The sequence below is a fragment of the Drosophila subpulchrella genome, chromosome 3R, assembly GCF_014743375.2.
Source record: "Drosophila subpulchrella strain 33 F10 #4 breed RU33 chromosome 3R, RU_Dsub_v1.1 Primary Assembly, whole genome shotgun sequence".
Classification (NCBI taxonomy): Eukaryota; Metazoa; Arthropoda; class Insecta; order Diptera; family Drosophilidae; genus Drosophila; species Drosophila subpulchrella.
This window is the reverse complement of record NC_050609.1, coordinates 6,513,600-6,527,517: the sequence shown is the minus strand read 5'-3', so window position 1 is coordinate 6,527,517 and position 13,918 is coordinate 6,513,600. Positions and strand designations below refer to the sequence as shown.

Below are 13,918 nucleotides of genomic sequence, written 5' to 3'. Positions count from 1 at the left end.
TTTCCTTTACTTTTCTTTTTTTTTTCGTTGCCCTGCCTACAATTTTCACTTGTTTGCTATGTGTGGTGTATTATAAAATGAAAAGTTTTTACCTTAGCCTGCGACTGGCGGTTGTTGCGTCCGCTGTCGCGCTCGTCCTTGGCGCGGTCACGATGCCGGCGACGGGAGCTCGAGTGGGAGGTCTCGTCCCTGTAGCGATACTTGTGCTGCCGCCGACTGGCGGCTGGGGACTTGCGATGCGAGCGCTTCGAACGCTCCTTGCGTCGGCGGGATGAGATGCTGTCATCGAAACTGCAAAAAGAAAGGTGTTCGGTTAGTTGGATCTCGTGAAATATTACCTAATCACCAGCATGAAGCCGGCAGCGGCGGATGAATGGCCGTCCTTGGAGCAACGCCCAGCCGCATGGACAACATGGAAAGCTACTTAGCTGCTTAGATACTCAGCTACTTAGCAGGTAAGCCGCTACACGTTCCACGCTCGCCTTGCCGCCGGATTCTTAAGCCAGGCGACCGACCGGCAAGCGAGTGTGCGAGACGTGTGTTGGCGAATCGGTTTTGCGTTACCAATCAAGTTAATCAACTCGGCCGGATGGCTACCTCAGCTGTTGGCTATCTATCTGGCTGGCTGGCTGGCAGGCAGCGGCCCACCTTTACCTCCGGCCAAATGCCTTTGAGAGTACTTCATGGTTCGAGGAATGACACAATGTAAGGCAGTAGTCAGTTTTGAAGTGAACCCAACAGTACCCAGCTACAGCAGCACCCTAGACTCCGATCGAGGCCAGAAACTGTGCCAATAACATCGGTAGCTCATGTTCATGCTCATGTTACATCCACTCACCACACCCACCCCAAGAAGCCAAGAAGCCAAGAGATCCCCAAGTGCGGGTGGGCAGAGATCTTGGCATGAATCAGCTGATTGCAAGAGATAACTGACCTATGCAGTGCTCAATCCCAATCTCTGCCAAATCCAAATCCAACTCCCAAATGCAAGAAGTCTTACGGCCACATATGCTAATAAGGCAAAACCAGCTCTCATTGAGCGATTACGAAAATTTTTGTCGGTTGTCTGTGCTCACAGATCGCCCACGTGGCCCCCAAAAAGCCTCTAAATTTGGGCACAAATTATGAGAAACACAGAACCGAACTGAAGCTGAAAGTGACTTTGGCTACAAGTACGTTCGTTCGTTAGTTCCGACCTGCATCTATATGTATATATACACTACATGTATATGACAAAAGCTCAACGCCTGCGCAACCGCCAAGAAAACTACTTGAGCGCACATGCTCTGTAGAGCTGGGATGGATACAGAGATCCGTAGGCTGGAAAGACTCTTGGCCAAGAAACGAACTGAACTGAACCGATCTGATCTCTCTGACTGGCGTCTGTCGCGGAAAAGCCGCTTACGGCCTTGCGGCAGTTAATAAACAAAAAGGAATATAACTCTCCATGGTAGCCACCAAACCAAGCTCTTTCGGCATTTTGATTTATGATTAATGACGCGCTGCGTGCAAATTAGAACAGCTTTTATGGCCAACTGTAATTGGATATTAATGATTCGTTGATTCAGCTACAAATTCAGATCCAGAATCCGAATCCGATTTCGAATTCGACAAGCTGAAAAGAGTGGGAGGGGTAGGAGGGTAGGAAGCGAATGGCAAAGCAAGTTCATAATAGATTCCCAATTTGGACTGGAGCATTTCAGATCGGCGTTGTGTAAGGTAATTGGCTTAATATTTCACTCAAGGCAAGTCGAACAGGTCGAAAGCTTGACTAATAAAAAAAAGCCTCATAAAATATTATCTGTGACCTAAAAGAACACGAGTAATGGGTTCAACGCGACTACCGCAAACATAAGTTAAGGTAAATGTAAACAAAGGGTTTGGTCGATTTCAAACGAGGAAAGCTCTGATATGGTCGGTGGCCTAAGATAAGCATTCTTGGAAAATAGTTACCTAAAATATTATACCTCAGTATATGGTAGCTATGTTCTGGAACTGATTATATTTTGGGTTGATCTGGGGGTAATCATAGAAATTCGAACGTTTTATTGCCTAGCGTGGTAATAAGTTATGACAGTCTGTGGGAAAGAAGATAAGATATGGGCTATGGGAAACCAAAAACAAAGTTGCTTGGCCTGAAGAGGTTACAAAAGGCTATTCAACGCGAATTGCTGATAATTTCAAGGATTGAAAAATCTTTATTCTAAGCCGCTATATACATGGGGTAAATTAACAATCGCGCCCATATTTATAGAGTTCCTCATTCAGCGGATTGCCCTTGAGGATTTTGCCAGCTCAGACGCACCGGGGGTTCTATATTGCTATTTTTCTCTGTTGGCCTCGACTTTTCGCAGGCACACAGATGAGACGACAACAATTTTATGGCCAGGCCAATCCCATTTCTGGCCTTATCATTCCCCACATGTGGATACCATTTCCTTGAGCGGTTGTGACGACCTTGACCGATTCTTGCTGCCAACTTTGATTTTATGCAAGTGCGCAGGCAAAGAATGCCGCAATTAATCACAAATAAACGCCATTGTCTCTTGGCCAACTACCCTAATGGCCTGCAATTTGTACGAATCATGTACACCTTTTTTTTCACCTCTCAGATGATAAAGAATCAGCGACAACAATTAGTGTTGCGATTCAGCGAGTCAGATTAGCTCGAACAAAATCCGCTAAGAACAATAACCCACTGCGGGTCTGCAATTCTCTTGCCATTTGGAGAACGAGAATACAAAATAGTTTCTTATAAGCTAGCCGTGTTATTGAATTATGAAATTAATCATTCGAAAACCAGTTTTTTTTTCATGATTTACATAGAGCAGCTGAGACACTTTAAGCCCACCAACCAGAGCTGCCTGCACCGCCAACCGCCGACAAACATTTGTTGCGGCTCGACAGATTTTTCTTCGTTTTGTTGTATTTAGCTTTTTTTTTGTGCTGACCCTGAAATTGCCATAAATACATTAAGCAAAGCGTAGCGCACATATGCGATCTGCCCTCCACCCCCTCTGCTGAGACCCCATACATATTATACAAATATAATATAATAAAGCGTTAACAATTGGATTCCAATTTTCGCTTCCAATGAACTGCAGAAGTTATGCGTCATTTCGGATTTATGCGCTTACACACCAAAAATACCCCAAAAGCGGTTGAATAGCCCAAGAAATGCTAGGGATGGTTCAAGGTTTGCCATCATGGTTCGTGAACTATTTATGACAGGCCAGCTCAATAAATATTAAACTTTGTGATAGACAGTTCATCAGATGAGATAAAATCAAAAAATTTCCTAAACAATTTATTGGATCAATAAACCCAAGACTTATGGCTCATGTTTATGTCAATAGACCAAGGTAAACTTTCTTAGTTCATGAACTATTTATTGTTTGGTATTGATGACTTGAAGGCTAGAGAGTTCAAGTCTTTGGCATTTTGTCATATATAAAAACTAAATTTAAAATGCTTTTCCGGAAATAGTAAACTCCCATATTAAATCTCAATTTACCCATCATTTAAAGTTGGCTTCTCGAGACTCCCAATATGGAATAATTGTGAATTTGAATTCGTTAATTTGGCATGTTTAAATAACCATCTATCTTTTCTTCCTATTTATTCTTGTGACACCACTTCAGAACCAAAAAAGTTAACTCCAACCCTGGCGAGTAGAACTTGAATATGATTAAAAATATATATGGCATAACTTTGTTTTTGTTTGTCTGCCTGCTCATTGATTAAAACAGAAGCCAGTACTACTCATATATCTTTGTCCTCAAGTGAAACATAATGATAAACCGGAATTTTCGGTTTGTCCCCTAGGTCTTAAAGTTACCATGAGGCTCAAAAGTATGGGGCAGTGGTCGGGTGAAATGCAAATGATTGTCGCGCGCCTTAAATGACAAAAGAAATGCCGTTACACATATTGCCGAGTATAACTGATGAAAAGCAGAAATTATGAACAAAGAATGAGTAAGTGGCCAAGTATGTTAGCAGCCCAAACACAGCTGCGGTATTATGCAAATCCATTTGGGTGGCAGATCTCGAAATGAGGGCATTGAGGAGCACAGGGAACACAGGGCCAGGTGAGGTGACGTTGGCCAATTGCAAGGTCAATGGTTGCGTCTGCGCAAACAGCAGACTTGGGAAAGACATCAATAAGCACTTCAGACAGTTAGTGAAATGAGCACTGCAAATAATGGAAAGGCCTTTGTGCGTCAGTTAAAGAGGAGGAGCATCAGTTGGATCCACTGGAGGAGGAGGAAGTGACATGCCATGTCGGGTTCAAGCAGGCAGTGTCGGGGTCTGACTCTGAGTCAGTTTGATCCGTCGGTAACAAGAGACCGGGCAAGAGATCGCCCGGTTCAATGAACGTAATGAAATTTTGCACTGAGATCTCCGCCGACTGCCCCTCGGATTTACCCCATCCATCAAGCTCAAACGGACCGAGCCGGCCATTACTGTTAACGAAAACAAACAACAGTTAAGCGAATTCAACAACAAGCCAAATTAAATATGCCAAATGAAATGTCCCCCTGCCAAACAACCCGCTCCCAAAGTTACAGCCACTCACAAAGCGAAAAAGGAAGCGATGAAAATGTTTGTGCAATTTTTAAATCAATTCTAGAAGATCTCTCAATACTGCATTGTTTAATTTTATTTATTTCGTGATTTATGCCAGTTTGCTCTGCGTCTGGGTGCGAGTTTTGTATTTGTTTTTTTGTGCGTAGTCAATCACCTTTCGGCTGACTCTTTATAGGAAGTCAATAAAATACATTAAAAAACAAATTTAATTTGTCGCTGAGAGTTGCATCCATTATTCACTTTTGTTTTCAGATCGTTTGTTTGGCTTTTTTTCGATTAGGCCTGCCTTGCGCTGTCGGAAATCGATCGAGAACTGTAAGCTCAAGATCTAAGCTTTGTTGTCAGCTTTTAGTTGGCTACCTCAGCTGCCGGCGGTAGCAGCATCGATTATGATCGTATATGGGTCTGCGGAGACAGGTCCGGTTTGTTCCGATCGTGATAAACGTCAGATAAATGAACCCAAGCAAAAAAAAAAAAACAGTAGCAAACCCAACACAAATCGAAAGACCAAATTAAAGCCCAAAAGGCATAGCTGAGATCTTTGGGCCCCTCCCTTCACAAAAAAAGTTCCAAGGTGCGGAAGCAGACAGTGACAGAGTGAGGATTCCATTCGGCCAGCTGCTGATATAATTACTTTAAAATATTTTAGGGGGAAGAGCTATTTGCAAGCAATTAAGCGAACGGGAATTAAAAAAAGAGAACTCAGAAAGGAACTCACACATGAAATTATCAGTTCACAAACAGGCATCAGCTATAAATTATCGTTATATTAATTAAAAATCATCAGTTTGCCAGCTCATAAAATGCTCAAAATAAACACCGAAGTAGTAAAAAATACCGAAAATAATGTTCTTATTTGATCTGAAATTGTGTTGCTAATTGTAAGCTAAATAAAAGCCTTTTAAATAAATTTAAATAATTTGAAATGAAATACGATCTTTGCGTAATAATAATCAATGACAATAAAAAACACACTCACACTTATACGTCACAGAATCCCCATTTTTATCAGTTTAGTTTGCTAAAATGTGTTAATTGATCGAAGCCTGGAATTCATAGAAATCTAGAGATCCGCTGCTCCATCGAATGAGCAGTTAGCAAAGCATATAACATGGGAAAGTGCCCAACGAGGTTGAACCTCTTGGGCAACCTTAAGTCAACAAAACGACAGAAAAGGGGTTGAGAGTCGGCCGAATCGCTCAACCAAATGAAGTATGCCCCATACTTGAGCGTAGAACGCTAAAAGCTTTGCAGTTGGCCGCCCAGCCCGGCGCTTAGGTTGCCTAATGAGCCGGACGGAGCTCACCATTTGGACACCGCAACTCGCGGCTCAGCTCATAAGTAGGGGCGGTGTGCTTGACCAAATTTGGCTGAGAGATCTTGAACCGAATCGTAGCGGCACAACGCCAACAATAACAAATATTATATATATTTAAGATACGACAAAAAAAATCAAAATAAAAACAGAAAACAAACATCATCGAGAACGAGATTGAGTTGGGTTTGAGCTCAAGTTGTAGAAGAAACAATGAGGAGTGCGAGGAGGAGGAGATGGTGGCTCTAAATGAAGTGCGGACAGAACGCTTAGTCAGCAAGCTGTGCCGCCACTCAAGGCTACATGGCTTTAGTTTTCAGATACATATTGAGATTCGAGTTTCCGCATGCTGAAGAGACACTCACTTATACTCACACGTCGTGGACCCCAAGTGCTCCGACCGTCGACGCGGCTGTTGCTTCTGGTGATTGTTGTTGCCATCCGCTGGTGGCAACAGCACGCGGTCGGGATAGAGCGGCTTGGGTGCCCACGAAGCTGCGGCCACATAGATGTCCGTCCGGGGCGTGGGCGGTGGCGAGGGCAGCGGATCCGGCGTTCCTGCTGCATAGCTGTAGTACCCATCCTCCGGTTCATCCACCACGGACAACCGATGCTTAATCCTCGTCTGGCCAGGCTCATCGCTGTACAGATACTCGTGCATCGATCGCGCATACTTGCTATTCTTCCTCCGCTGCTGGGCAGGCGTAAGCTGACTAGTTGGCTTGTTCCGGAGCAGCTCGCACTCATCCGGTGACGCTCGTATCCAGGAGCTGGCGGGCACATACTGCCGCTGCTGGTGCGTCTGCACAATTTTCGAAAAATCCACATAGAGCGACTCATCGGTGGACGGCTTGCGCTGGAACTCATCATCCTCATCACGGTGGACCTTGTCATCCAGATCGCCATCATCATCTTCATCGTGGGGAGTGGTGGGCGCGCCAACGGAACTGTAGAAACTGTAGTTGCTCGAGGACTGCGAGTAGGAGCGATTGCGTCCGTAGAACTCTTCCTCGAAGGGCAAACCTTGGGGGAACTTATTCGAGAAAGCCTTCTTGAGGCGCGGAGAGTCGTGCGAGTCACTGGAGCCCGCCGAGGAGCCAGCTCCCTCTCCGTTGTGAGTGCACCCGTTGTTGCGCTGCTTGAGGGTCAGCTTGGGCGTGGCCGGCAGCTGGCGACGCTGGGCCAGAGGAGTGGCCTTTCCGGCTCCACCGCCTCCGTTGGTGAGATCATTGGTGGCCACCTGCCTGCGCGCTGGTAGCGGTGGCTGCGGTGCCGGGTAGTTCTTGCTGGAGCGCTGACCCAAACGTGCCGGGCAATTCTCCTTGGCGGCCATTCGTCCCGCCTGATGAGTGCGCTTCTGGCTGGTTGGTGTGCCCATCGGTTGCTGAGTTGATACTGATGCTGAAACCGCTGGCTGATATTGTTTCCTGGCAGTGCTGGGCGTGGTCACCGGGCGGGCAGCCTGAGTGGGTGGTGGTGGCGCCCTCGCCTTGCAGTGGCGTGTGGGCGCCGCGTTGGAGGAGCAGGTACTTTCGATGCGACGGATCAGCTTGGGTGTCAGTGGCTTCACGCTGCCACCATTCACCAATCTCTGCTGCTGCTGGTGGTGGGGATGCAGATCGGGCTGCAACTTGTGACGGTTGCTAGTGCAATAACTGCTCCTCCAGGGCTGCTGGCGGACAAAGTGGCTGCCACCGGTTACACCCTGCTGGTGGATCGAGGAACTAGACGAGGCCGTCGAGGTGGACGATGATCCCGCAGCTGTCTGGTTGTTGTTTCTGCCTGGCACTGATTTCACCATCGATCTGTTGGCTCCATTGCTACTGAGAGGTTGGGCAGCTGCTGCTCCCATTTGGACAGTGCTGCTGCTGGGGTTGTTGTTGCTACTGCTGCTGCTACTGTTGCTGTTGCTGCTGTTGTTGCCGTAGCCACAACTGCCGCGCGGAACTCGAAAGGAGCTATATGGCCGAAAGCCATTTCCATACTGTTGACCAACGACTGGCATTTTGTTAGCTTTTTATTATGATTTTTATTTCGTTGTTAAATAGACTCGCTTGTTGGTTAATTATTCGTAATTGCTGATGTTGCTGCGGGGCAATGATGTTTTATGTTTTTTTTTGCTGTTGCTACTAGTGATCTTGTTTAGAATTGGCGTTGAAATTTAAACCGCTGAACGTTTACTTTAAACGCGTGCACTTTGAAGATCGCTTATCTTTAGCTTTATCGTTATCATTTGCAAATCGCTGGCTGCTTGAGAATTTGAGAATTTTATTGCCTTAATTTTCAATGCTGTGCACACACTTGGCCTGTCGCGAGCGGACTACCACTATATAATCTACAGCACCCAGTCGGCCAGATTCCGTGGAAATACCTTGGCCCAGCCTTTGCCTTTAATTTCAATAATTTATCGTACACACACTTGTTTTCTTTTGTCTATTGGGCTGGTTGAAACGCGTGTAATGAACACGTTCTCGATGGCTTATGAGTTGGCCACCCATTACCCATTGCCCACAAAAACCCTCTGCATTTGTGCGACTTCTTGCTGGCCCTATTTCGCTTTTGTTTTAGCCACTTTTGGCCTGTCAGCACGGCGAGGGCCACAATTGAATTAGCTGCTACAATAACCCTGAACCTTGACTGCGATTTAGCCTATGGCAAATCCAATTGGCCTCCAGTTACCGGCTGGATGCCACTGGCAAGCCGGATGGCAAGTTCATTGATAAGACCCCCAAAACGCCAACCAGTTGAGGAGGCTTTATGCAATTCGCAGAGCGAGGGAAATACATTGGTAGTTGGTAGAAAGTGTCTGCGCATGCGCTGAGCTCAAAGACCCGGCTGCGAACAGGTCCTCCTCCGACCAGTTTTCACAATTTTTACTTTTTTAACCTGATTCGAAAAGGAAACGCAAGTCTTGGGGCTCCCAAACGGCCAAACGGGTCAACAGCAGCCGCAGCCGCAGCTGAAAAAATCCAACTTGTTGTGACGCGCTATGAGTAATATTATCGGAAATAAGTGCAAAATCCCTTAGCCAATAAAAGCAACAATCGGCACGTCCGGTTCCTACAAGTCATCCGTTCAGTTCAACCCGTCTTTGATAAGTAGTAGGCGTCGTAGTCGTCATAGTCGGGAGCTATCTTATCTTGGTTTAGTTAACCCGTGTTGGCTAAGGTTGGTCCCCCATTGGCCAGTGATTTTCCCCTGTTCTCTAAAGCTCTATAGAGCACACCGTATGCACAGCATTGAAACTTCTCGGAATAATTGAGGAGGTGTTTTCAAATCGAATTGAAATTCCGTAGGCGAATTATTATTTTTGGCCAGGATGCATAAACAAGTCGCGGGAATCGCACACAAATCACACGCGGCTCAGAGCCACACAATGCATTTGTTAACAAATTATAAACAATATATGAATGGTTTCGTACATTTCTTTTAAAAAACACTGGGTAATAGCGGTTGCACGGCGGCGACGGCGACGAGCGAAGAAGCCAGCACCTCCATTCGCTTTCGAGTTGTCGTTGCGACTGAGCAATCGAGCGACAAGTTGGTAGCGAACAAGTGTCGGTTGTACCGCCGCTGCCTCAGCTCTGCCGCCTCTGCCTCTGCCGCCTCTACCGCTCGACTTCGCTGCTCGCATTTCCAGTTTACAGATCGTCGGAATCGAAATCGAGCCAGCGAATTCGCCGCACCATGCGTGCATCCAATTGATGGCTTGTAATTTAAATAAAAAATGATTGAAATTGAAAATAATCAACCCATATGATCGACAATAAAACAAGAGGATAGCGGAAATGCAAGCAATATATACATTTAAGAATAGTATTCCTTATCGTAACGCTTGATTTTCATATTTGGGCTGCGCTTTTTTCGGCACACTTCCGCGTTGCAAGATGTCACCAACTTTTGAGTAATGAGCCGGGACAGGTCGATTAATCTGCTGTTGTGCTGCTGTGGTTCATGAACACTTAGCCAACGTGTTTTATGGCAAATGCAAAAGGTTAATAAACAATGACAGCACCCCAGTGGCGGGCATGAAAACGTCACTTTATCGACAAAGAAAGCGGTCGCTGCTAGTGGCGTATAAATTACAAAATGCGACTCTGATTAAGCCAACTCCCCAAGATGCTCTTGCTGCTGTTGCTGTTGCTGCAACTACCTAAAAAGGCCAAGCCAAGTGTGTTAAACAATAATAAATGCGACAACGTCGCGCCTCGAGTTATCCGTTGTTTTGAGTAATATGCAAATACGCTTTAAATACGCAGGCGCATAAATTAAGGCAAGGAAATGCAGCGGGACAACCCGCCAGGATCAGCAAGATCCACCGCCCACGTCCACCGGCCTTCCGAAGGGGGTCAGCACAAAGAAATCGCTGAGTCCGCATTAATTTACAGTAAGCCGACTGAAGAGGATGACTCTTCACTTGGCAGGAACCAGCGCAGATTTCACCTGCCCATATATGGCCGAATGTCAATTTGTCTCTCCGGCTGCTCCTGCCGCTCGAGCGGCTCTTTTTTATGGGGCCATGGACCATTAAAGACACGACCGTTTACAAGCCATTCAAAGAAAGCGAGTCCCAAGGAGTGCAGCTACATACGTAGCTGCGTGGGCAGGACACTCTGGCTGCCACATCTCCGACAGCTGGGGAAATACCCGCGGATCAGTAGGCAGAGCCAGTTTACATGGACAAGACTCGAGTCGCTTTTTCGAAAGGTTTCCCACCGGGGAAGTTTGTTCATTCACACGAAGCAGGGTATTTTGTGGAGAAAGATGTGATGTCATGGCTCCGTCTCTATTTGCCACTCAGGTAAAATATACTTCCTATTTAAAAGATATATTCAGACTTTCTTATAGATCATTAGCCTTAGCATATTTTTGCCAAGATTTTATTCTCTAGGTTACCATTTCAAAGTACCTACTTTAAGCTGCTTGGTTCCCCTTTCCTCAGATTTCTATTTAAGTGCGTACAATTTAAAATTTGTAATGGTTTGAAAATCACTTTCTTTGGACTAGCCGAATTTTACTTTCGCATGGAATTGATTTCTGCGACTGAGAGACTAATTACCAAATTTCATGCTAAAATGATTTGATACGGTTGTAAAATCATTATTATTACACAACATACATTTACAAAAATCGTTGGCAGTTTTAAATTTAATTCCTTCAAAAATTTGAAGATTTTGTCCTATTTCAATTTTGTGGCAATGACACAGGCCTTACTTTAAGATTTAATTGCGACTGGTAAATTAATTTGCAAAATAATATTACATGTTATGAAGGGGGGTCTCGAAAATAGTTCCATTTCCGTGTTAAATATTACACAAAGGGTAATAAAATTGTTTGGCATTTAACATGTCTTATGGGACATTTGCATTTAAATTATAGAGCCCCGTTGCAAAGAATAATCATTGAACACTAACTATATCATCTAATATATCAAAAACCTTACATAGAGGGTTAAAATAGAGAAGTTCCTGCCAAATTTAAATCAATATTTGGTGAAGTGTTTACCAATAGACTAGCATATTGCCTTAAGGCACTTTCTGGCACTGAGAAATCATTGTCACATGGAATCGATTATCTCAATTTGGCCGCCTTGACCAGGGACTGCCCAATTTACGACCCATCCGAATTACTTACGTGGGCTCCTTGGATATCTGGGCCTTCTTGGCATCGAGTTCGTGTCGCCTTCGCTTGGCCGCCGATCTGGTGTGATGTGTGTTGGTGATGCGCGGCCTGTAGTCAAATAATGGAAGCAATGAGTACCAATGGGTAGTGGGCAGTGGGTATTGGGTAGTGAGTAATCGCAATCCCTCGTGCAGCTCTAAGAAGAGCAGCCCGAGAATATGGGATCGAATATGGGAGAATATTTGCACATATGCTGGGCGAACTTACGGCGATGGGGCCTCAGCTAGGGGTGGCGAATGATCGGCAGTATCGAGTCGTCGGCGCTTGTCTCGTGTGCCCGCCGAGGAGCGATCCCTTGAGTGGTGGAGTCGCCGTGTTCTGGGCATCTGAAAAAGTGGTATACACACAATATCAGTGGGATTGATGATGGCCGAACCAATGGGACACCTATAAGATATACCCATAGGCTATATAGAGTGTTACACATATATAATATATTCATATATATGTACTTATGAACTGTAAGGCAACGTGTGGTGTGAGCACTGGGAACAGCCCCTCAATCGCCTACCGCCTCCGCCTCCTTCCCCTTTCAGCTGTTCCCACCAAAGAGGTGAGTACAGTACGGAATACAGCTGGCACGCACACACACACACACACGCGCTCACACACGCGGGCGCCTAACCAAATTGCAATACCTCACCTTTGTATTGGTGCAATGGAAAAACAGACCACAAATAATAATTAAAAAAAAGGAGACAAAAAAAAAACCAAACTAACTTTCGCATTTTAATTTGCCAACCATTAGCCCATCTACCTTGCAATTTGCTGCTGATTTTTTTCACGAGCGCGAAAATTGATTTTTGTTGTATGCGCTCCGCTGGCTTTGCTTTGGTATTGTTGTTGCTGCTGCTGCTGCTTGGCCAAAGCGTCGCTGTCGCTGCCGTTGTGTTGTTGTCGCAATTCGAGCAGCTGCCGCTGCCAATTTGCTATTGCAATCCGTTGTCCTGCAAGTCCTGACTTTTACTTGGCGTGGTAAACACTTCCTGGCCTTTTTGCACACTCCAAATAATAATGTGCGTTTGCGTTGAAAATCGTGTTTTTTTTCCCACAATTCACGTCACTTGGTATTTTATTCACCACGTCTGCGAGCCAGTGTTGGGTAAATCCTCGCCGGCTTGTGTTAAAAAACGCTGGCGGAAAGGGGTTGCCGAGCACGCGGCAGCAATGCAACACGAGCGGTTTTGTACAAATTGTACATTTCAGTACTTAACTTTATATTGTATTATAAACATAATGTTTACCATTTCAATCATTAAAATTTTTTATAGAATTAATTTTGACAAAAATCTATTGTAATATTTAAATGAAAATAATCAAATTAGGGGATTGCGAAATGTATCAATTATTAATGATAAAATAAAGCAGGGGGTTCGCAACAATTATAATAAAAACTACTACAAATTTCTTTTATCTATAAGTGATATTTGAATGAGCACTAATTAACAAACTAATATTTACTTTGAGTGGTGGAGCTGGCAACTCTGAAAATTTTCACTTTTAATGTAACTATACCACTGAACGTGGTTTAAATATATCCAACAATTTATTTTTTATGACTAAAAATTTGTGGCACTTGCACAAGCACGAAAGGCGACAACCCTGGCCACGCGGCGTGCCGCTAGTCAGCTGTTTACACGCACGCTAACGTCTGCGCCTGTATGGGTGGCTCGAAATCCGATGGACAGGTAGCATTTTCGGATATCTTGTTTTCATTTCGTTTTCCCGCTATCTTCGCCCGAGCATTTTCATATCTTGTCTTGGGTTTTCAGCTGACTTACCTCTTCGTCGGCGTTTCGCTGCGCAATAGTTGCTGGGGGCGGGGCCAGGGGCGGCGCTGGCAGGGCCAAATACGGCGAACGGGGCAAATACAATCGCTGCCACAAGCCGCTCAAAAGTTGCGTTAGCGATTGCCAGGAGAAATTCGCTTTCGCTTGCTGCACGCCGCCGTTTTGCATGAGTTTGTCCTTAATCGAGGGTAGAAGCATGGATTTCGTCCGCTTGTTGATAGCTGTGCATGCGATTTTCGTATGGGCTCTGTTTGTTTTCACCTCCCGTCACTTTTTGGCGCCTTTTTACGCTTGCTGCGTTTTTCCCATTTGCAGCAGCTACACGGCTGTCTTTCTACCGCATGGCGTTGGCCATTTGGCTTGGCTGCTTTTTTGGGAAGCCTGCAATGCAGCTAATGCAATTAATACGCGGGAAAATGCAACGGATTAAATTGAATATTTTTTTAGCTATATCTTACAGTGTGGCCAGTTGTGCTGAAAGAAAATTTGCTTGCTAGTTCAGTTTTCCTTAAGTATTTTTCGTGACTGCAGGCACAATCACTCT

The 13,918-nt window shown here is 45.2% G+C and overlaps 1 protein-coding gene across 4 annotated transcripts in view; it reads right to left on the bottom strand.

Moving 5' to 3' along the window:
• The window catches only part of LOC119556611 (serine/threonine-protein kinase Doa), a 35,097-nt gene extending 21,525 nt beyond the window's left edge, over positions 1 to 13,572 (bottom strand). Inside the window, exons 1-4 of one of the 4 annotated variants that reach the window (XM_037868982.1) lie at positions 13,366 to 13,572; positions 11,792 to 11,910; positions 11,537 to 11,632; positions 93 to 291 (exon numbers count right to left, since the gene is read on the bottom strand). In XM_037868982.1, coding sequence (XP_037724910.1) covers positions 93 to 291; positions 11,537 to 11,632; positions 11,792 to 11,910; positions 13,366 to 13,572 — 621 coding nt within the window. Of the gene's footprint in view, positions 1 to 92; positions 292 to 6,267; positions 8,170 to 9,324; positions 9,416 to 11,536; positions 11,633 to 11,791; positions 11,911 to 13,365 lie in introns of those variants that run through there. The other 3 variants (XM_037868953.1, XM_037868961.1, XM_037868970.1) reach the window with 3 other exon arrangements.
• Positions 13,573 to 13,918: the final 346 nt, after the last annotated feature.